The sequence below is a fragment of the Aedes aegypti genome, chromosome 3, assembly GCF_002204515.2.
Source record: "Aedes aegypti strain LVP_AGWG chromosome 3, AaegL5.0 Primary Assembly, whole genome shotgun sequence".
Lineage (NCBI taxonomy): Eukaryota > Metazoa > Arthropoda > Insecta > Diptera > Culicidae > Aedes > Aedes aegypti.
Genome location: NC_035109.1, coordinates 295,031,885 through 295,054,225, shown reverse-complemented (window position 1 = coordinate 295,054,225; position 22,341 = coordinate 295,031,885). Strand labels below are relative to the sequence as shown.

Genomic DNA, 22,341 nt, shown 5'->3' with positions numbered 1-22,341 from the left:
TTTGGATATTCTTGTGAGTAGCTTCATTGGATTTTTTTATGATTTTTTTTTTCTGAAGAAACACTTTTGGTGGAACTCGTATAGGATTTTCTGGTAGAATTTTGAAGAATCCAGAACCTCGAGGAAGAAATTCTGATAGTGAAATTTTGAAGTAATTACCTGAGAACTTCTAGAAGGTCTTTTAGATAAAATTTTCGAAGGAATGTTTGACCGAATTTCTTAGTTCTGATGGAACTCTTAGTGAAATACTTTAAGCAATATTATGTTAATTTTTTGAATTTTTTAGATGAATCCTAGATGTTTAGACAGAGTTCTTTATATGCACTTCCATCAAAAAATCTTACAGGTGAATGTTTTTCAAAAAATATTTTTAAATTTGTAACAGATATTTCACCAGTAATAGAACTTAGTCAAATGTTACTTTCTCATTTTTTCCAAAATAATTATTCTTGAACATACTTAAAAAAATTCCCGATTGGTAGTATGGATACTCTAAAGGCCATTCCTGGAAATTCTTTAAAAATTCTACCAGAATAATTTACACGAATTATGCCAGAAACTTCACCAAATAAACATTACCAAAAGATTTTACCAGTGATTTTTCAATAACTGTAGTTAAAAACTCACGAGCTTCAGCATATATCCCTCAATGATTCAGGATAACATATCTTCAGTATTAAGTTTCCCTTGCAATACAATTAATTGCGCAAGACGACACGTCGACAGGTAATTTAAAAAAAAAAAATCTTTCAGATGAACAATGCTGCGAAATTCTCAACTTTGGTTTGCTCTAGTGTTGTTCCCTTTTAAGCAATCGAACCTAAATTTCCTCTGCAAACTACAAAAGGTTAATTTCCATAATTTTTCTAAACCCCTGCCAAAAAGTGAGATACTAGGCGAAGTTGTTCGAAATAAGTCTCCCGGCAAGAATGCATGTTGATTTTTTTTTTGAAAATTACGGGGTTTCTGCAGAAATCTGCAATGGGGCTCTGCACTGTTTTGATTTTGTACGGGAATTTAACGTTTACTGGCCTTGTTTACTCATTTCGCAGAGGAGTGAAAGAAAGCGATTGATTCTTGTGCACAGGCCCCCATATACTTCTATGAAAAATAGAGGTTTTCCTAACGATAATGTAAAAAACATAACTGATTCATCTCTTAAGCGTTACACTGTAACTAGGTATTATTACCAGGTATTATCAGAATTTCTATGAAAGCATTGTTTGAACTTAAACAAAGGAAAAAAAGCACTGGACGAGAAAATTCTCTTTAATTAAAATACTTTCATTATCTTTGATAAGCGATTACCAGTGATTTTCTAATGGTGGTAAGCTCCATCGAAGTTAATACGCCAATCGCGTATTATCCTCGATTATACTATGGTAAAATCGAGGATAATACGCGATTGGCGTATTAACTTCGATGGAGCTTACCACTATAAGAGTTTTGAATAAATCTTAAGAACACCTGGAGGCTTTTGTGAACCTTCAGCAACTCATACAAATAATGTGCTGGAAATACATAAGCACGTTTAGGAAATTCTGGTAAACCTTCTGGAACTTCATAACATTTAGGAGTTCAAATTCTTCAATCTACAATAACACCTAAGACACGAAAGGTTTTCTTTTTGTTCAAAAACATTTCCGTAACATCAGTAAATTATAATATTATCTTTAATTCTTTATGGAGGACAATGAGACAACCTAGATTGTTCAAGTTGTTCAATGCGTTCAATCTATTTGCGCAACCAAGACTTGAAAGATGTTCCATTGAATCCAATTAGTTTAGGCTAACTGCACATGTCTGTGGTTGTTATTGCTTCCATAAATGGTTTCATGAATTCCATCAAGAATTTTTCAATGGGTATCTTGCTGAGCGATTTCTTTGAAGGTTCTTAATGAAGTATTTAAATGCATTTGCCCAAAAGTTCTTCCCGAGATATCTCCGAGATCACTTGTTGACCCCTAAAACGGTCATAGTGTCCGTAGAGCCTCATCACTTTCCGACGAATCCATCATAAACTTATTCAGCTCGATATTGTAAGGTATTAAAATAAGATTCTAAATTTATTAGAACACTCATACATCTTACTTGCTGATACAATAGTGTAAGAATTGATAAACAATGAAATAACTATTAATTGACAATCAAAACTTTCTTTTTTTTTTATTTTGATTAATTCAGCCAAAGTTTTGTTCAAGCAAATTATGTTTATAGCATTTATTCCTATCCAAAACATTGAAAGAAGTGGTAGGCGGGAAGTGGTTTGGAATTTTTGCAAACGAAAAATAAATATTGTGAAAAATTTCCTTAGGAATCTGTACACGAATTATTGCAAGTGTTCTAATAATTAAATTCCGGTAAAACTAGCTGAAGGTTTTCTTTTTTTTGTACCGCAAACATCTGAAGGTATCTAAATAGGCATACGAAGATGTTGTGGAAAATATACGGGAAATTCGACTGCTTTACCACTGACTTTGAGCTTTAGTGAACGTTTAGTTCACGAATACTAGTTTTATTCATAGAAAAATCCTACAGAGATGTTTGGCAGTTTTTTTTCTTACAATTGTTTTTGTAGAACTGTACGTTGGAAGAAATTGTTGCAGGAATCCCAATCGAGAATCGAGGCGATAAATGACTAATTACCAGTGGATTGCTAATGATATTTGACTGGATTATATAAAAGATCCTTGGATTTTTGTTTTGTTTTTGGGATTCCTAGCAAAAGCCTAGCAGTTGAAAATTCTTCTTGAAATTCTTCGTTTTGTAGGTAGAGCCCTGGAAATGTTAAGCCAAGATATTCAGAGCAACTACCTAAGCTTCTGGCTAAGGAGGGAATTACATGGGTGTATCAAAAAAACAGAATGTATAAAAAACCTTTAACGCATAGCTCAAGAATTCTTCACTCCAACAGACCACTCCAAATTGTATATCGAAACCTAACGCAGTGTTTCCCTTCATAATTTCTCTTCCCAAACGCAGATAACCCATCCGATATCGCCAGCGAAACCAGCCAGCAGCACAACCAGAAGCATGATGACTACACCAGCCGCCGCCGTCGTCGTCGTTGGGTGATGTGTGATGGTAAATTTTCCCCGAGATTGTGCTACTCCACCCCCTTGACCACCCCCGCCGTCAACCCACCCACCAAACGAAGTTCAGTGTGGTGGTGTTTATTTCCGTGTAAACAGATAAACACCGAACCGAAAGTTCCACCATCATCATCAACAGAAGAAGCAGCAGCAGCCAGAAAGGCCAGCAGCAATTTCTCTCTAGTTGTTCCCTGCCGGAGGAGGAACATACGTGTCTGCGTTTCGCCGGAATGGATTCGAAGCAGCAGCAATGGGAGTGGTAGTGGTGCGGGTTCTCCGGAATGGGCTGGCTGCATCACGACAACGACATCAGCGACGACTACACCGTCCAACAATTACTCAGCGAGTGCTGTAGAAGTGACAATGAGTATACGGTTCGTAGTAGGGATGGTGGCCTGTATTGGTGAACTACTGACGGTGGGCGAGTGGCGCACGCTATATTCAAAGGGGGTTTAAATGCAACTTTCAGATTTTCTTCCACAGTAATAATAACTTACTTGATCATAAAAAAAACAATCTAGTGAAAACCGCAAAATATTCTATTTTGTCTATTTTCAAAAAAATTCTTTTGATGTTTTCCATAGTAGCCCTTAAATTAATATTGGGTAATTTATGTATTCTCGGCAGTCTATTTGCTAGAATCATGCCTAGAATTGAAGCAGAATCCTACGCAGAATTCTGTAAGAATTGAGCCCAAAGTTTTGTCAGAATCTTGGTCAAGATTTATTTTGTTATCCTGTCCAGGAATCTGTGAAATAGATGTCTAGGTAACTATGAATACTAGCAGAGTTCATCTCCTAGATTTATAAAAATACCTTGCCGAAGAGTTTTGTTTCAATATTTTGTTTCAGACTCAGTGTTTATTATGTCGAATATACTGGTAAAGATACTGTATGAATCTTGCCCAAAACTCGTGAGAAGCCTACCCAAGCCTTCCATAAAATGCATGTCGATTCAGTTTAATTTTTTGGCAGGTCGTCGTCTCGTCGAAAGAATGCACGACTAATTTCAATCCAAAATCGTTAATGAGCAATTTTTTCTTCATTCCGTTTGCTACCCTTACTCACAAGAAGAAGTCTTTTATACAGTAAACGCTGGCTACGCACGAAACAACGAATGCCATAACATAATTGCTTTTATTGACAAGTAAACCCGATCTCCTCATGATTCTATAATATCTTGGTAAGCGCGTGGAGTTGGCGATTCAGAGATAGTTTGTTCGATTTCAGACGTGTTTTGCTTTATTAAAAAAATGCTCATAATCTGTCGAAGACACGATCCATATTTTTAGTCGGCTCAGTGCTCCCGAACGAAGATTCGCCCATAACGAAGGAATCCTATTTGTTCGTCATGGCGCCGATCCAATGTGACCGGATCTCTGCGACAAATCGTCATCCGACGCTGGTTGAGTGACGATGACGATTCTTCTTTTAGTTTCGTTGCCGACTTTTCCCATTTGACGGCGACAGGGTAGACACTGTTTGTGAGCATCCTACCCAAAGATCTTGGTTGAACCTTTCTATGAATTGTGCAAAATCATCACTCAAGATTTTATGAGACCTTGTTCATAGTTCAATTAGCTTTGACCACTCAGACCAACTACTTTCGTTGATTCTTGATTAAAATAAAGTATTTTTAATTAATTTGTGAAAAATGGGCTTTCATATTACAAACTTCAAAACGGTCTTTTCACTCTTTTTTTCTGAAGAACAGTTCTATTGGTCTCAGAAAAACTTCGACATTCGAAACATCAATATATTTGTATTATTTGCTGTAAACTTATCTATTTAATGATACATTTGTATTAAAATAACCTCGGGAAATTTAGAATTGATGGAGTTCTTCACGTATCTTGAGAGCGCCAAAATATCATCTGGTCCGGTCTGTCTGAACACCGACCATTTGAGATGTAGAGTGATTAGAATCCAGTTACTTCATTTTCAAAAATTATTTTTTTTAGCTTGAAATCAAATAAAAAAGGAAATAATTGGACTTGGCATGTTCTTACTTCATGTTTTTGTCAATTTACTACCAACTACCAAACATTAAAATTGATATGAGACAAGTTTTCGAACTATTCGCGGGCCGCAAAAAAATAAGCCGAGGGTCGAATGAAGAGAAATTTATTTATTTTTTATCTGAAATTCAGTGAATTTCAATTGAGGTCAGGGAAAGCGTATTTATTATGTTACAATATCAATGATTTTGATTTGACTGAACTTGTTTGATTGTCTACAAATAGAGGGTCTTGTTTCCCGGACTCGAAAAAATCCCGGGATTCGGGATTTTATTTTTCAAAATCCCGGGATTTCCCGGGATCCCGGGACAAAAATCAAATGATTCCAAAACTACTATAGTATGACTGGAGCGGGTATTGAAGCAAGGTTTAGTTTTATAGAGCAGTGTCATTATAACCGAACCTGTTTTTGAAGGTTAAGTCGAATTAAAATAGATAAAACCAATGCTATCTTAGATTTCATTCAGCAATATTCAACCTATCTGCAGTTGAAGTCAATGGGCATTTATTGAAGTTTATTTGAAACGAAATTCAAACCTGAAACATAAGGTATGTGATACAATTTTCTCTCAAATTTTAGCATTAATTATTTACATTCTTGTGTCATATGGAATCTTCATGCTCTTAAATTACACAGCGTAACAAAAATGACCTTTATGCGTGTCTCAAGGATCAAATTATGTGTCTCTAGTAGATTTTGGGTCACTAAATCGGATGTCGTTCTCAGAAATGCTCCAGCACGTCACAACTTTTAGCTACAGGTCGCCAAAGTTGTGTAAAACACTGGTTTTAATGATGTTTATAATAAATTTAAAATATGATTTATTTTTGTGATATAATCTACCAAACATGCTAAATACGACTTGAACTTTCAATTTAGATGCAATTCAGTTTAAATAGATAATGCATGCTTTTTTAACATGCTTGCAGTTTTTATATAATATTCATCGTTTCTCTTATATGGCAAAATACCACCAAAAAATAACATTTTACCATCGAAAATATTATGAACTTTGTTGATAATTATTGTTTTATACATGAAGTTTGAATTCTGTGACAAATTAAGCAAATAAATTGCCGCATAAGCTGGCAAACTTACATGCAAGTTGGCTGAAGAGTCAAATTTTGCATTTTCAACAGTCAATATCTCGAAATTTAGACGTGCCATGATATTTATTAAAATGGCAATGGACTCAGCAACCTTTAATTAAGTAAATAGCGGTATGGACCGATGCACTAGTTCACTATTTGATGTTTGAGCGGTGCCGTGTTATTTACGTGACCATGGCAACAAGTGAATCCGGCACCGCTCAAACGTCAAATTAGTGAACTCGTGCATTGGTCCATGGACTAATGCATGAGTTCACTTCTTGACTTTTGAACTGTGCCGTGTTATTTATGTGACCATAGAAACGAATGAATACGGCACCGCCCAAACGTCAAATTAGTGAACTTGTGCATCGGTCCATTTTGGTGCTTGAGACAAAAACGTGTTCCGCAGTGTTATTGGCATGACAACCACAGGTATGTTAGTCCTAGAAAAGTGTAAGGTACGCTGGGCAAACTAAAATGGTTATGGGAAGATAAATCGGCATCGATAAAATTTTAATGTGATGAAAAATTCAACCACCCAAGCATTTTTTAACAAACGGAAAAAAAACCTTATAGAAACCTACTATAGTTTATTGAAAATTACGTTACTAGTATACCAGAAAAAAGTATAAGCATAAGTGGCCTTAAACCTCAATTGAAACGCTTATTGAGTAAGCTAAATACAATTACTAAAATACATTCTTGCATCAACAGTCACCATAAAAACTTGCAGCTTATTTTGTACCATTATTAGAAAATAATACAACATTTTTTCTAGTTCAACATACAATTTCGGGAAATCCCGGGATTTTCGAAAATATCCCGGGATTCGGGATTTTTTGGATCCCGGGATTTCCCGGGATTTTTATCCCGGGATTCCCGGGACAAGACCCTCTATCTACAAAGCGTTTCATGTTTCAGAAATACAGTTGACTACTACTACTTTTGTTATTGTTATTGATTTAATATATTTATCTAACCATCTGGACATATCTTTGGATTGTTCTACAGTGATCCCTCCATGAGTCGATGTTCCATGACTCGACATCGACTCATGGAACCATACTGGAAACAAAATTTCATGGTTACTTTGATGGTCCCTTCAAACAGCTTTCCAAAGGATTGCTGTTCCATGACTCGATATTTCCATGAGTCGATGGTCCCTTCAATATCGACTCATGGAGGTTTCACTGTATATAGTTTCAAATGTATGAGTTAATACTGTTCATGTATAATCAAGGACAAAAGGTCGAAAGACAAAAGATCGAAAGAGCAGAAGGTCGAAAGGACAAAAGATCGAAGAACAAAAAGAAGGGACAAAAGGTCGAAAATATGTTTTTAAAGAAGGAAAAATTTCCCACCAAGCAAATCACTTTCGAGCTTTTGTCCTTTCGACGTTTTGTCTTCCGACCTTTTGTCCATAAACCATTTATGTACTCATGAGCAAATCGAAATCAAGAGCGAAATTGCCGTTTCTCCAACCAAGCTGGGTGTTTCAATTTCCAACGCGCATTGTACTTCTTTGCAGAGCGCTAACTTGTCGCGGCAAAAACGGCAACAGATTGAATCACTAACGATTCCGTTTGCCGAAGCTAGTCGATTAGAATAGCGAATGATTTGTTCTACATTCGTGTTTGAGTGCTGATGAGTGCTCACTGAATGGAAATAGACCCGAAGGAATCATTCTGTGAGTGCAAATCCGTTCACTCAGCTGAATGCATCCAGTGATTGAATGTCGGTTCTCAAACGTTTGCGATTCGTCGGGATTGCGCTGACCTGAGTAGTGCTCGGTTGTTGCTGAACATTCGGTGGCATCAGATACTTTTCTATTTTTTATCCGTAGCGTTCGGATGAGTGAGTTAATTTTCCAATGCATGCTCATGAGTACTCATGATGTTTACATTAATGGAGATTCCGAGATTTTTGGACGAAAGGATTAATCATTCATCTAAAAATAGCAAAAGCATCTTTGAGAGATCGCCTCATTTTAAATACTTATTAGGGTTAAATGTATCAATCATTCCTAGTATTCTTTAAATTGTATCTTTTGTGAATTAGCAAATCAAAGAATTTGCAAACCCGCAAATTTGGCAAATGTATAGACATTTTACAACTGGAAAAAATACTAGAGTTCTCTACAATGATGTCAAAACTGTTCACAATTTTCCTCAGAATATAATGGGAATTCTTGCATTATGATGCACGAAAATCTGTAGGGAAATAGTTTTACGGGTACTTCTCGTTTTAATATAATTTTAGTTATGTAAGACTACAGTGTGAAAATCCATGAAAAAATAAACCGAAAATTCCACAAAAATGAGAGGATAAATTAATATTTTTTTTCTAGGTTCTCTACAAAAAGTTTTTTTTTAAACTTCTTAAAACAATATTCAAATCCAAAAAAAGCATTTTAAGGACATCCATTGAGGATTTTTCCAAAAACCATCCGAGAATTCTTTCAGAAATTATTGCATTATTGATTTTTCTAACGGCTTCAAAACTTTCCTGCAAACAATATCAACCGTTGTTTTTCTTCAGGATTTTTTACCTAGATAGGGAGACTTACGGCTTCGGCACCTTGCGACTGTTATAGGCAATCAAATTTCAAACGGCAAATACACATTATTTTACTATTATTTTACTATCAAAACACAACAATGAAAACATTCCGATGATTCTTCGTTCTGTCAGTTACCCGCTAACAAGATTTCCGATACGGAACAAACAATTCTGGACAAACATTTGAAAAGGGCTCAAGAGGTCTTGAGCCTTTTTTCAGAAACGGTGCTGTTGAGCCCTTTTTAGCCCGCCCACGCAAACTAACACCACCATCAGCAAGATTGGTGTTAGCTCTTCCTGATAGTGGTATTGGTGAGCGTGATCGAGTTGAATTGGGCTCAACAGCGGCTTGCGAAGCCAATGTTTACCAATGTCGATGTGCCCTTTTGAAATGTTTGTCCAGAATTTCGCCAAAGATGTCAGCAATTCAAATGAACACGCCTCAAAATGCGACTGATTTGGAGCTGCTGAAGTGATTCGTTTGCAGCTCTTATGGGAAAGCTGCCGAAGAGAATGAGGCTGCCGACAATAGTCACACTGACAAGAGATGTTCGCAGCGTTGTAAAAACGTTTCCAAAAAGCTTTTAACAAGTCTGTCGGTGTGAATCGATAAAGGATTGATCAGCGCATAAATGTAAACAAACAAACAAAAGACTGATAGTAAATCTTCGAGCTGTTTAGTAGTATACCTATAAGTAGATGAAAAAACCGAATTTAGTACTATACCATTTAATTCCACAAGAGTTTGTATCCTTTGACAGATACGCGTATTTCGATTAGAAATCCTTTATAAGAGAGATTCGCGGAAGCTGACATTTCTGTCAAAGTGTGAGCCAATCGAGCAGCGAGAGCTGTCAAAGTGTGAGTCAAACGAACATGCATTACGTTTGTTTTGAACTTTTCTTGAGGAGTAATGTAATCCGTTTGAACTTATTTCGGTAAAAGTAATTTCGCATGAAGCAAAAAAAAATGAAATGTTTTACTTTTTTGAATTTTTGTCTATGCGATTTTTAGTTTTTGATTTTTTTGGCTGTTAATTAGTTTGGATATGTAGCTCAAAGATCTATAACAAAACAAAATACACTTTATAGCAATGAGGAAGTCATGTCCGTGTTACAATATTATTCTCGACGCCAGCACTCCTGGTCTGTTGCCAAATCATTCCATTTTACCTCCGCTTATCTCTCTATAAAGGATCACTAATTTCGACCTCAACTGTAAGGCCGTCTTCAGTGTCGTGTACTAGTGTCGAGTCTAGTACACGACACTGAAGACGGCCTTACAGTTGAGGTCGATAAACGCGTATCTGTCAAAGGATACAAACTCTAGTGGAATTAAATGGTGTAGTACTAAATTCGGTTTTTTCATCTACTTAAACAAAAGACTGCCGGGAATACGTAAGTTCCCCTATTTTCGATCATTCTTTAAACGAACTTTTGGGGGTCTGGTAAAGTTTTGAAATTCTAATGCTGCCTGATTTTTATGATGAAGGCACTTGAATTGGGTTTGACAGAAAACCAGGACGAATTCCTGACACAACGACAAAGAGATTTTTTTTATTTCTTAAGTTATTTTAAAAGTAGCTCAACAAAACTCTTTTACAAAAGAAGCCTGAAACTTCTGTGTAAAATTATTTATTAAATTTACCAGACACTTGCTCAGGAATTATGTCTATTAGTTCACCAATTAAAATGTGGGCTAATTGGATCAAAATCAATTTCATAAAATATTAATTGAGAGTCTTCAGCGCTATGATTGTTTTGGATACTCATACGAATAAAACCATTCTCTTATTACTGTGGCCTGATTTTTTTCTATCTTTATTAACGAGATTTTTAGCCCTGGGCTAGTTTATCTCGGGACCAACGGCTGTACTTCCCTTCCGAAGGAAGTCGTCACCGAAATTTTTAGTGGCTATCTCAAGGATGGGATCCGATCCCAGGTCCTCGGCGTAAGAGGCGTGTGTTCTTACCACTACATCAGGTCCGTCCCCATAACGTGATTTCATTTTTGTCCATTTCATCGAAAATAAATAGAGCTTCGGAAAAAAAGGCTAAATTTTACATACATTCTTATTAAGATTTTTTCCTCTTCTACTTTTTAATTCGCGATTCTGCCAAGAATTCCATAAGGAATACATCTTCTTTTGCAAGGATTTCACCAAAAATTCTGCCTGTTTTACCTTTGTAGATATATTCTCAAACTCTTCCTGGAATGTTTCAAAAAATGTCTAAAACTTTTATTTTAGTTCGTTTCAAAACTCTTTGGCATATGGAAAAGCCTCAATTCATTTTGGCGAATAAGTTCACCATTAACGACAAAGAATTTTACAATGAATTCTTTAGAGTTGATGAATTTTTAATTTTTTGGATCTCTTCTCTACTAATTGGAATCCGAGGTTTAAAATTGTAACACATGCCTTTTATTCGTTGTGTACCAGATTTACCAGTTTTTTAAGCACAATCTGTCTCTTTATGGAGTTTCATGTCAAATGTAATTCAGAGATACTATTTGTATACGTTTAAAGCTAACTATTGGAAAATATTTCAAGTTACTAAAGTTAGTTTAATTTTAAATTCTACATAATGTGAAGGTTTGTTAATACATATTCCTGATTATAAGGACCGTGTTCTGGTTTAGAACATAACATTCGGATCAATGGTTGTAGTTATGGGGTCGCTTGTTAGTCACTTTTTGATCACTGTTTTAATATTTTCAGTAACTAAAGTCATGTTTTGCTACCGTGCCGGAAATGCGCAAAGTATCTCTTCTTGGAGACAGCCCTACATAAAATCCCATCAGCAATTCGTCAGTTTTTTAGGAGTTATTTGAAGATGTCCTCAAAGTATTCCCAAGGACACTACCAAAAATCCGCGAAGGACTTGGCAAAACAATTTTCAAAAATATACCAGAAATCCCCAATGGATACATTTAGGAATTATCTTAGTCTTTATTTTCAAGCTCAAATGGTATCGAATTAGGAATGGCGCACGGCAATCTCTTATAGGAAGAGTGATATAAAAAGTATTTTATCACTTTTTTCATAAATAAAAAATAATGATTTAAAATTTTAAATGTCAAAAATTTGAAATTCGATAATAATGCTAGTAAAAGGTTCATCTCATCAATTAAAAAAGACTCTTATGACAGGGTGGCCACCAAACCGGAAAAAACGGGAAAACCGGGAATTTGAGATGGTCACCGGGAAAATCATGTTGAACAAACATCTTCAAGCTCTAAATCTATAAAGGAGCTGTCCATTAACAACGTGGTCATTTTTTTTTACCGAATTATAGACTCCCTCTCTCCCCCTCGTGATCATTTATCCATACAAAAAACAAAAGTAATTTGTATGAACCGTGGTCATTGACTGGACCCCGCTCCCTCCCATTAATGTCCACGTGGTTTGTGGACGACCCCAACTTACAAAAATAAGTTGTAGAAAGATGTTATGGCTGATGATATTGCCATTAAGCATTTGTAATTTTGGACAAATAACTTTTAAACATCATTTTATTTATTGAACAATGATTTAATTTAATTTAGAAATAGTCAATTTTTCTACACTATACTTCTCAGAAACTTTTCTCACTGATTAGCAATGTTTGGAAATATTAAATGATTTTTTCTCTTACTTTCAGGGCTTGCATTTTTCTTTAACTTATTTGGCTCGAAGTTTTGAATCAGAGTTTCAAAACTTCGTGCAAAAGGATCAGGCTCTGAAACATATTGGATTGAAAATTTGCTTTAGTCACTGAAAAAAAAATGAATCAATCCAAAAATAATCCTTTATTTATAAAAGTTTCTAATGTGTCTTCAGTTATCTATTTCTATGTCGATTATTCGATAGAATAATATGTACATATGTACGTTAACATGTGTGGCTTTGTTTGTCCTTATTTTATTAGGAATTGAAAAATTGTTTCAATGAGGTTACACAAAAGAGGCATATTATTGATTCATATAACCCTGCTAGCTTTTAAAATAAACCCCTGTCGAAGTGAATCGAAAGTGCCAATAGAAACCGCCCTATTAGCATAATTGAAGAGGTTAGGAGCAAAAGGGTGTAAGTGACAAAAACTTTTAAGTTTTTTCGGCAAGACAGAACAACAGTACGAATTATATTATTTTTCCTATTGAACGGAAAAATCACCTCAAAAAACCTTGAAAACAGTATATTTTAGTACATTCAACTAAACAATCGACCAAAATGTTACTCCTTTGGTTTTGGGCTACTCAATTAAAAACCTGGAGAATTTTGAAAATAAAACGGGAAAACCGGGAAAAAAATCGGGAATTTCAAAACGGATTTTTAGTGGCCACCCTGTTATGATTAACCCGTATAGGCCTGAGTGAAAGCATAAAATACTAAAACCCTTAGCACTCAGCGAATACTTAACGGATTCAAAAAGTTTTTTGTCAGTATACTGGCCCACATATCTAGTATCTAGAATCGGCCGAAGGAACTCGGGTATACTCTTGTAGCCGGAGTTATTGCGGTGAGTCACTGGGTCAAGTCGGGTTGAAAAAGGCGATTTTTCGGGACATGCCAAGTTATCTTTATTTATTTCCAATAACATTCATTTTATTTCCCATGAATCATTAAGATCTGATATTCACCATTATAAATGAATAGTTTTGCACCGTTTAGAGGGTAACAGATGCTGCCACTCGGACTTAATGTCCTGAAGAACCGGCTCTAGATTTTTTAGGTACTAAACCGTTTCAAATCTCTAAATGTATAGATCGAACATAATAGTTCACTAAAATGCATTCCCATAAGCTTGGCACAGTTGTTAAGATACAAACCGTTTCAAATCTCTAAATGTATAGATCGAACATAATAGTTCACTAAAATGCATTCCCATAAGCTTGGCACAGTTGTTAAGATACAAATTGTGCACTTTATCATAAATTTGAGACATCCTGGGGACCCGAAAATGGTCATTTGTAGGATCAATAAAATGCAGTTGACATAATTATTCAATTTAATAAATTATCAGAAGGTTTACGCTGATGCGTTTTTCTTAAAACTCCTTGATATAGTGGCCACATGTTATCCGGTTCCGGAAATTATCTGAGACTTAAAAGTTGCCTTCCTATAAGGGCACAGAAGCACAAAACCCTTGTCATCCGACCTGACCCAGTGATTCATCGCAATAACTCCGGCCACAGGAACATTTCCGAGATTCTTTGGCCACTTTTAGAAACTAGATATGCGTACGAATATACTGACAAAAAATAATTGAAATCCGTTAAGTATTCGCTGAGCGGTGAGAGTTTTAGTAATTTTTCTTTCACTCAGGCCTATACGGGTGTAAGACTTCGCAGATCTCCCTGAGAAATCGTCACGGCACCCTAGTGGTCCGCGGACCACCGTTTGAGAAAAAATGCAATAGATATGCACAGGCATTGCAGAATTCGCTCTCGTTTGATTTGGAAGCACGATCAAAGCAAGCGAAGAAAACATCCCATCTGTTGCGGTCCGTGATCAGCAATGTATCACAAGTTGTAACAAGTCTGATAAATAGGAACAGCGAACGAGAGCCCAAAGAGAGAGAGCGATGATAAAATCTTTTTTTTTTTGCAACTTCTCATCGTAATATGCTGTTTTTCATCACGTCAATCTGTCAAGATATGGCCTACTTTTCAGCACTGAAGTATGCAGTGCGGTAATAGTCATTACGCAATTGAAACCAATGCTTTAATGATTCGTTACGTAAGGCTTTCTCATTACGCAACTGTATTGAGCTACGTAATGAATCATTACACAACATTTTTTTCAGAAATGGTAAAATAATGGTGAATGCATTCCGATATAATTTCTGATACCCTCAAGTGGTCTTCTACGAAATTGCAAAAAAATGTTGTACGTAACTCGTTGCAGAACTGGATTTTTACAGCACACGTCGTAATTATCCTACTCGGCAAGCTCCGTATGATATGACTTCCGCCAGCAATGGGGACACTATCCCTAGAACTGGAGGGGGTTAAGGGTTTTTATCGTGCACTGCTATCCTCCCGATCTGATCAAAGTTGTAGCAGTATACGATAAACAGTCTCTCATAATGTGCTGCATAGTATTATGGATCCGACAGAAATAAGGACTAACATTTTATTTCAAATATATTTTTTCACAATCTCCAAGCGTCGCGACTAATATTTGAATAGTACGCTGTGTTCATAAACATCGTAAGAAAGCAGCGCCACACATGTCATTATGTTATGTTATGTCGGGAATGAGTAACACTCGCGTGTCCCACAAGCGCGTTCCGATTTGGTGGACGCGCGACATTATGATAGTTACAGAGAGCGATACGTGAGAAGAGAATCTCAGGATTTTTTCTCAGGATTAAATCCCTGGATATGCATAACGTTATGTATGTTGTAAAATGTTGTAAAAATCATTCTGTTTTTTTTTAGGAAATTTGCTTAAATGTCAGGAAAAATCAGGTAAATTTTTAAATTGAGTCGACATACTACGAAAAATTTCAAAAGAACATTAAATCTGAAACCATGTTCAATCTGAAACCACTGAAACCATGTTCAATCGAAGGGCTTAGCTAAAAGGGCCTAACTGGTTTGAAGATTCACAAAGGGCCTATCTGCCGATGATGTTGGAATTCAACAATTTTTACGAGTTGTTGTGTTATTTGAGATTTGAAACATTATGGGCCACGCAACAGACTTTAATGGGTTTCGAACACAGGTATGAAACTAGTAAAAATGCGATTGGGTTTAAAATAGGAAATATATAAATATGGTACGGAATCTTCAATTGAAAATTTCTCAATATTTACGTTTTGCAGATAGGCCCTTTTCAAATGTTACGCTAGATTTCTCAAAAAATCCAAGGTAGAATATTTTGCAGTTTTCACTAGCTTGTTTCTCCAAAACAAAAGCAACTTCTAATGAAACAAAATCTGAACTACTCGAAAGTTGCACAATAACCCCTTTTGGGCATAGCGCGATGCGAGACCTAGCAGCGCTTCCATCCGAGTGAATGCGTGTGAGGCAGGCCAGCCAGCCAGCCAGTCAGTCAGTCAGTCCATCGCGGTCCATGAAACGTCTCGTCGAACTCGAAGTCGTCGTCGCTGTCGTCGTCTTCGTCGCCTTAATACGTGTGTTTCTTGTTTCCCAGTAGTGAGTGTGATTTGCTATAACTGAGCGATTCAGGATTGGAATTTCGCTAGAGAAATTGAAGAAACGGGTGGATTTTGCACCCTCCTCACCAGTCCCCAGCAGCAGTGTGCGACGGGAGGGTCCTCCCCAAGCCGATTCCAAGAAGAATGTTGAATTTTTAATGTCCTATTTGTACTGGGGGTATCCAGAAGGAAGAGTGCGAAGAAGTGGGGGTAGCCCATCCCCCCCTCCGTGGATTAGTAGCGGAAGCGAGTGTTGTACGTTGACGGATTATCGCCCGGATGTTTCGTTTGATGGAGGTGAAAATGTAGACCACAAAGTGAAATTTTCCGATGATCGCCTCCGACAATTATTAGCCTCCCTCTCCATCTCCATCCCCCCTCGGGTGGAAATCCGAAGCGGAGATATCGAAAATAAGCGAAATTTATATGTAGGAAGAAAAATGTTGTGCGAGCGCAAATGAGTAAGATGTGAAAAAAGTTATATGAAGAAAGAGATGTAGAAGCAAAAAAATATTGTAGAGTGAGTATCCGTGTGTTGTCTGGCTGGCCACAACCAGCACTGGAGAAGATTTACGCGCAGTTGCGATACGAGAAAACGCGTAACGTGTGTGTTGGGAAGTGGAAGGAAAAGCCGTGAGCCAGTAGAGTTATTAGTGTGAAGGAATGGAGAAAAAATAAATCCAAGTGGAAAAAAAGAGTTTTTTGTGCCTCAAAGTTTATTCGGGTTTCGGGGGTTTTCCCCGGGTTGTCTTAAACCCCCATCTTTCAAAAGTGTGTCCGTACCTCCAAGTGTGTACCCAACTATACAGAGTGTTAGAAGAAACAAGAAGAAGACCAACCCCTCCCCCCTAAGAAAAAAGTGCATCCAGTGTACCAATCGAAATCCCAATTACAACAACCCGACCAGCCGTAAATAATTCCGTGGAATCTACGGTGGATTGAAACTGCGATTTCGCTTTCGTGCTGTTTTTTCACTGTTTCGGAACCGGATTTCAGCTGAGTTGTGCCCCGTGCGCTGCCTTTTTTAAATGGATAACAATATACCGTCGTCTGGACCGACTGAAAGGTAATTGGATTGGGTTGTTCCGTGGGGAGAATTACTATGTATATATATATGAATGTCTGTGCCTTCCGATATGTGTGGGTATGTAGGGGTACTACGAACGAACTAGCGAGCGTAGTTCGATCGATTTCTGTTTACGTTAGTTTACGATTACCTACGGTTGGATCATTGCGCTGCCACCCGTGCACTTGTTTGGTTGGTTAAGAATGGTAGAATGCGGTGAACTCCCGTTTCCACCAGTTTTTTCTGTCTCAAACATTATGATGTCATTATTGGCGCTCCAAGATGGCAGGAGACAAATCTCAGTAAATACGTTTGTGCGGATACTTCCCTAATTCATAGTGTTGTGCATCGATGCTACTTATCAGAGTGGCCATAGCACCGGGAAAAACGTAAATTCGAATAGACGATAAGACCCTTGATTTTGCGATGTCCACCGGGAAAATATTATCGGACTCAACATTTCACAGTTTTAAATTTACAAATAAATGAAAATCATTTGTAGTAAATCATCACACGTTCGATTCTCAAGCTGATCAATAAAATTTATACCACTCATTTTGAAGGAGCCAAACTTTTCGAAAAATCGAGCGAAAAACAAAACAAAAGGTTTTTGAGAAATTGAATAACGTTGCTTAGCATCCATGCTCAGGAAGCTTTCAGGATTTTGTCGGGATTGTAATTGATTTTTGCCCAGAGTTACGTCACAATTTACACATTTAGTTTATTTGAAAAAAAAAAAAAATGCTTCTATGGACTCTTTAAGAATGATGTCCTGGATATTACATATAAGAATGTTTCTTAGAATTATGTTTGAAATCTTAGCCTTGGCTGTTTGGTCTTCTGTCATATTCCCAGACAGTATATTTTGAAGAATCCGGTCCAGGGTTCTGTGAGAATCGTATTCAAAATTTCGCGAGAATCTTTTTCATGGTTCAGTGGAAATTTCATGCAGGATTCGTCAAAACTGACTCCGGCGGAACTCCGGTCAATGTACATTTTAAAATCTTTGAATCTGTGAGACTGCTGTGCTTAGTTTAATGTGAATCTTGTTCAGATGTCTGTCAGAAGCCTTTTTTGGACTCTGTCAAAATCACGCCTGTAATTTACGTAGAAATCCTGCCCAGAGTTCTGTGCGAATTGCGTCCTGGAATCAATGGCGATTTGCTAGGATTATGTGAAATCTTTCCAAATATTCAATGAGAATCCTGTCCAAGTTTTCAGTGAAATGAGATCCAAGATTCTGTGACGATTCAGCCCATATTTTCAGAGAAATCTGACAATTTTTGTGATAATTCTTCTTCTTCTTCTTCTTCTTCTTCTTCTTTTTTTCTGGCGTTACGTCCCCACTGGGACAGAGCCTGCTTCTCAGCTTAGTGTTCTTATGAGCACTTCCACAGTTATTAACTGAGAGCTTACTATGCCAATGACCATTTTTGCATGCGTATATCGTGTGGCAGGTACGAAGATACCCTATGCCCTGGGAAGTCGAGAAAATTTCCAACCCGAAAAGATCCTCGACCGGTGGGATTCGAACCCACGACCCTCAGCTTGGTCTTGCTGAATAGCTGCGCGTTTACCACTACGGCTATCTGGGCCCCATTGTGATAATTCTTATTTTGTCTAAATCCCTCTCAAGATGTGTCTAATTTATACTCAGGATTCTGTTTGAATCTACCCAATGATTGAGAAGATTGATCTACAATAACTTTTCCTAAAGCTTTTTAAAATAATCTTTCCGATGAAATAGCTAAGAACGGCATGAGAGAGATTTTGTTTTGTTTCCCTTCATTCCTAATAAATCGTAATTCTAAAGATTATTTAAATTCCATAAATTGTTTAGAATCCAGCTACTAACAAGTATTTTCAATATATGGATTTTTTTGATTACGTGTTATATTAATAAAATTTTGTATAATCGGAAAAAAGTTTTAAAAGCCACCAAACTTAATCTGTAATCTTCAAAATTAAATAAAAGGTTGAAATGGGCATAAACTGTGGTGCACAAATAAAACAAACACATGTGTGAATGTTGAAACTTCAAGTTTGTAGAGCACTAAAAGGGCCATATTTGAAGCCGTGGGCCGCGCAAAACGCAACGCAGATCTCCAAAAAGTTTCTATTGGAATTGTCCCAGGAAACCATTTAGAAATTTCCCCAATGGAAATTCTTAGATGAATTTCCCCAAAATTTGCTCCAGGAAATCTTTGAACACACCAAAGTTTTTGTCTTCAGTAATTTAGACAGATATCAATCCGAAAACTGAACATTTTAAGCAAGTTTTATATTGTGATTCACATGAGATAAAAGGTTCCAGTCTTCGGCAAAGTTGTTCGAATTATCAAGGACATGCGGAAGGCATACCTTTCAATAAAAAAAAATCGCTTGGTATCGCTAGTGAACAAATAAAATTAAAAAAAAATTCAAGTGATTTATATATTCTGATTTAAATAGGATAGAAAATGCGAATCTTGAATATCCAATGATTTAGATTAACCCCTCTACCGGCAGCTACATGTTCTACCGCAAAATGAATATTCAAATCGTTATAACTTTTTTGTTTTTTAATATTTTTGCACCATTTTTCTCAAAAAAATTCTTTTAATTTTAGGATCTGTGTCGATATTGATCATTGGTCATTTGGTTTTGAAGATATTCCAAAATTCCTTTTAGGGATCGACGCGTAACCAAAACCCCCCGGTAATTTCTCAGGCTACAAAATTTTAATCGTATTTGGATATTCATTCTTCGTAACAATTGAGAGTATGTTGTGAAAAAACGAAGCAATTTAGTGCAGCCGTCTTTAAGTAATGAGAATTTAGGTTTCTGGAACCGCGCTGGCCAAATAAAGATCTTAAAAACTTCAAAAAACATCATATCGTAATTTTTAGATATCTCCAAAAATCATTAATTGATTTGTATGATATTTTCAGAGGAACTCCTTATTACCTGGCATTGTATAGCCCACACTTTATTTTTTTTTGATAAATTGACCTAAAACAAAATGGCCGCCAAAGACATTTTATATGGAAAATGTCGGTCCCCCAAGGAACATCGGAATATCTTCGAAACCAGATCACCAATGATCAATATCGACACAGATTCCTTAACTGTTTGAGAACTTGTGTTTGAGAACTTGTGAAAAAATGGTGTGAAAATATTGAAAAACAAAAAAGTTATAACGCTTTGAATATTTATTTTGGGGTAAAAAATTAAGCTGCCGGAGGAGGGGTTAAATTTAGATTTAATTTAGCTGAAATATAGAGTGATTCAAACCTGAAACTTTTGAATATAATGTGAGTCAGGCCTGAATCATTTAATTATGAGGTAAATTAGACATGATTAGAAGATTCCAGAATCTCTTGGAAATGAAGTGAATCAGTACTAAATTATTTGAACACGAGAGAACTAGACCTGAATTATTAGAAAATGAAGTGAATCAGTCCTAAGCCGCTTGGAAATGAAGGGAATCATACATGAATCACTGGAAAATGCAGTGAAACAAAAATGAACAATTTGAACTCGGAATGAATCAAACCAGAATTGCTTGGATATGAAGTAATTCAGACCTCAAACCTAAAAATTGAAATCATCAGACCTTAGTCACTTTAACAAAATGTATAACATAACTTAATTACTTGAAAAAGAAGTAAGTCGGACTCGAATCACTGAAAAATGAATTGAATCAAACTCGAAACACTTGAATATGAAGTAAATCAGAGATACATCAGTTGTAAATGAAGTGAATCAAACCGGAGTCACTTAAGGCTGAAGTAAATCAGTAATGAGTTCCTCAAAATTGAATCAGCCCTGAATTTGTAGAAAATGAAACACTTGAATATAAAGTGAATACCATGAATCAGGTGAATATGCTGTGAATCCGACATGAATCACTTGGAATGAAGCGACTTAAACATGAATCACTGGAATATGCAGTGAATCAATCCTTAATCACTTAAATACTGATTCACTTCAGAACCAGTCCTGAATCATTTATATATGAAGTGATCCAGATCTGAATTACTTGAAGTGAAACAGACATGAATGACTTTAAATCACTAGATCATTGAGTGAATCAAAACTGAAGCAGCTAAATATGAAGGGAATCAGATATTAATCACTTGGATATGGAGCGAATCAAGCATGAATTACTTGAATATAAAGGGGTCGTCCATAAACCACGTGGTCATTTAAGGGGGAGGGGAGAGGTCTGGCCAATGACAACGGTCAATGCAAATTTTAAACATGAAGTGGTGATGATTTGAAGAGTTGAATATGTTGTGAGTCAGGCCTGAATCAATCGCTCATGAAGTAAATCATACCTGAATCACTAGGATATCAATCAGATCTGAAACACTTGAATATACAATGGATCAGATTTGAATTATTTGAATATGATATAATTCGTACCCTATTTACTTCGTTCTTTTTTATCAAAATTATGAGATAGAACTACTGCCCATAACTGCATAACAGTCACATTCGACATTTTTGACAAATTGGAGTTAACACCATGGAGTTAATACCATTTATCAAATGATAAATACTTTCGATCAACTTACAGAAATCTCGTGTTGTTCTTACGTTAGCACAAATCACACAAATTGATAGTTACAGAAATCTGTGAGATTGTTCTACAAAATTCGAAAAAATGACCAAGTTGTTTTGTCTCATTGGTAATTATAATCGCATAACAGTCACATTGAGATTATAAATGAGCCTCGTAATGTAATACCAATGAAATTTCTATCAGTATTTTTTTTTGACTATTCACCTAGTATGCGATATGAGTTGTACAAAATATCAGCTTCAAATAAGCACTTTTGAGTTCCTGGTATTTTTTAGAAATTTTAGTTTCCTCCCATACTGCCATAAAATGCGAACTTGGTATTCCATTTACTCAATGCCTACTTTTGTCGAATGTTACTAATATGCATTTAAACTTGATCAATAGCGCCACCTGACGGCAAAATTATTAAAAAAAAAACTGTCTGCCTTTCGGATGTCCAAGACTTTCCGAACAACTTGGTCGAATGTTTCACATATTTGATTTATATACTTACTAGTGCCACCTAGCGGCAAAATTGCGAACAAAATAGTTTGCCTTTCGGGTGTCCTTGACATCCTGAAAGACTATGCCGAAGACTCGAATTTTCTATCTCATGCTTAAAATGTTAAATTTTACGAGCTCACTAGCACCACCTAGCGGCAAAATTTGGAGTCAAATTGTCTGTCTTCCGAGTGTCCTTGACTTTCTGAACAACTTTGCTGCAGACTCCGAATTTCTATCTTATGTAGATCACACTATGGAATTAGTTTAGAACGCTTAATATTACATATTCACTGGCGCCACCTTACGGCCAAATTTTGAAC

The 22,341-nt window shown here is 36.4% G+C and overlaps 1 protein-coding gene across 9 annotated transcripts in view; it reads left to right on the top strand.

Annotated features, from left to right (window-relative positions):
- Window positions 1–22,341, top strand: part of LOC5577203 (rho guanine nucleotide exchange factor 11) — a 434,547-nt gene that overhangs the window by 21,856 nt on the left and 390,350 nt on the right. For 7 of the 9 annotated variants that reach the window (XM_021853821.1, XM_021853825.1, XM_021853823.1 and 4 more), the window contains exons 2-3: window positions 2,983–3,466; window positions 15,902–16,971. In XM_021853821.1, the coding sequence (XP_021709513.1) occupies window positions 16,934–16,971 (38 nt within the window). In that variant the 5' untranslated portion in view covers window positions 2,983–3,466; window positions 15,902–16,933. Of the gene's footprint in view, window positions 1–2,982; window positions 3,467–15,809; window positions 16,972–22,341 lie in introns of those variants that run through there. The other 2 variants (XM_021853819.1, XM_021853822.1) reach the window with 2 other exon arrangements.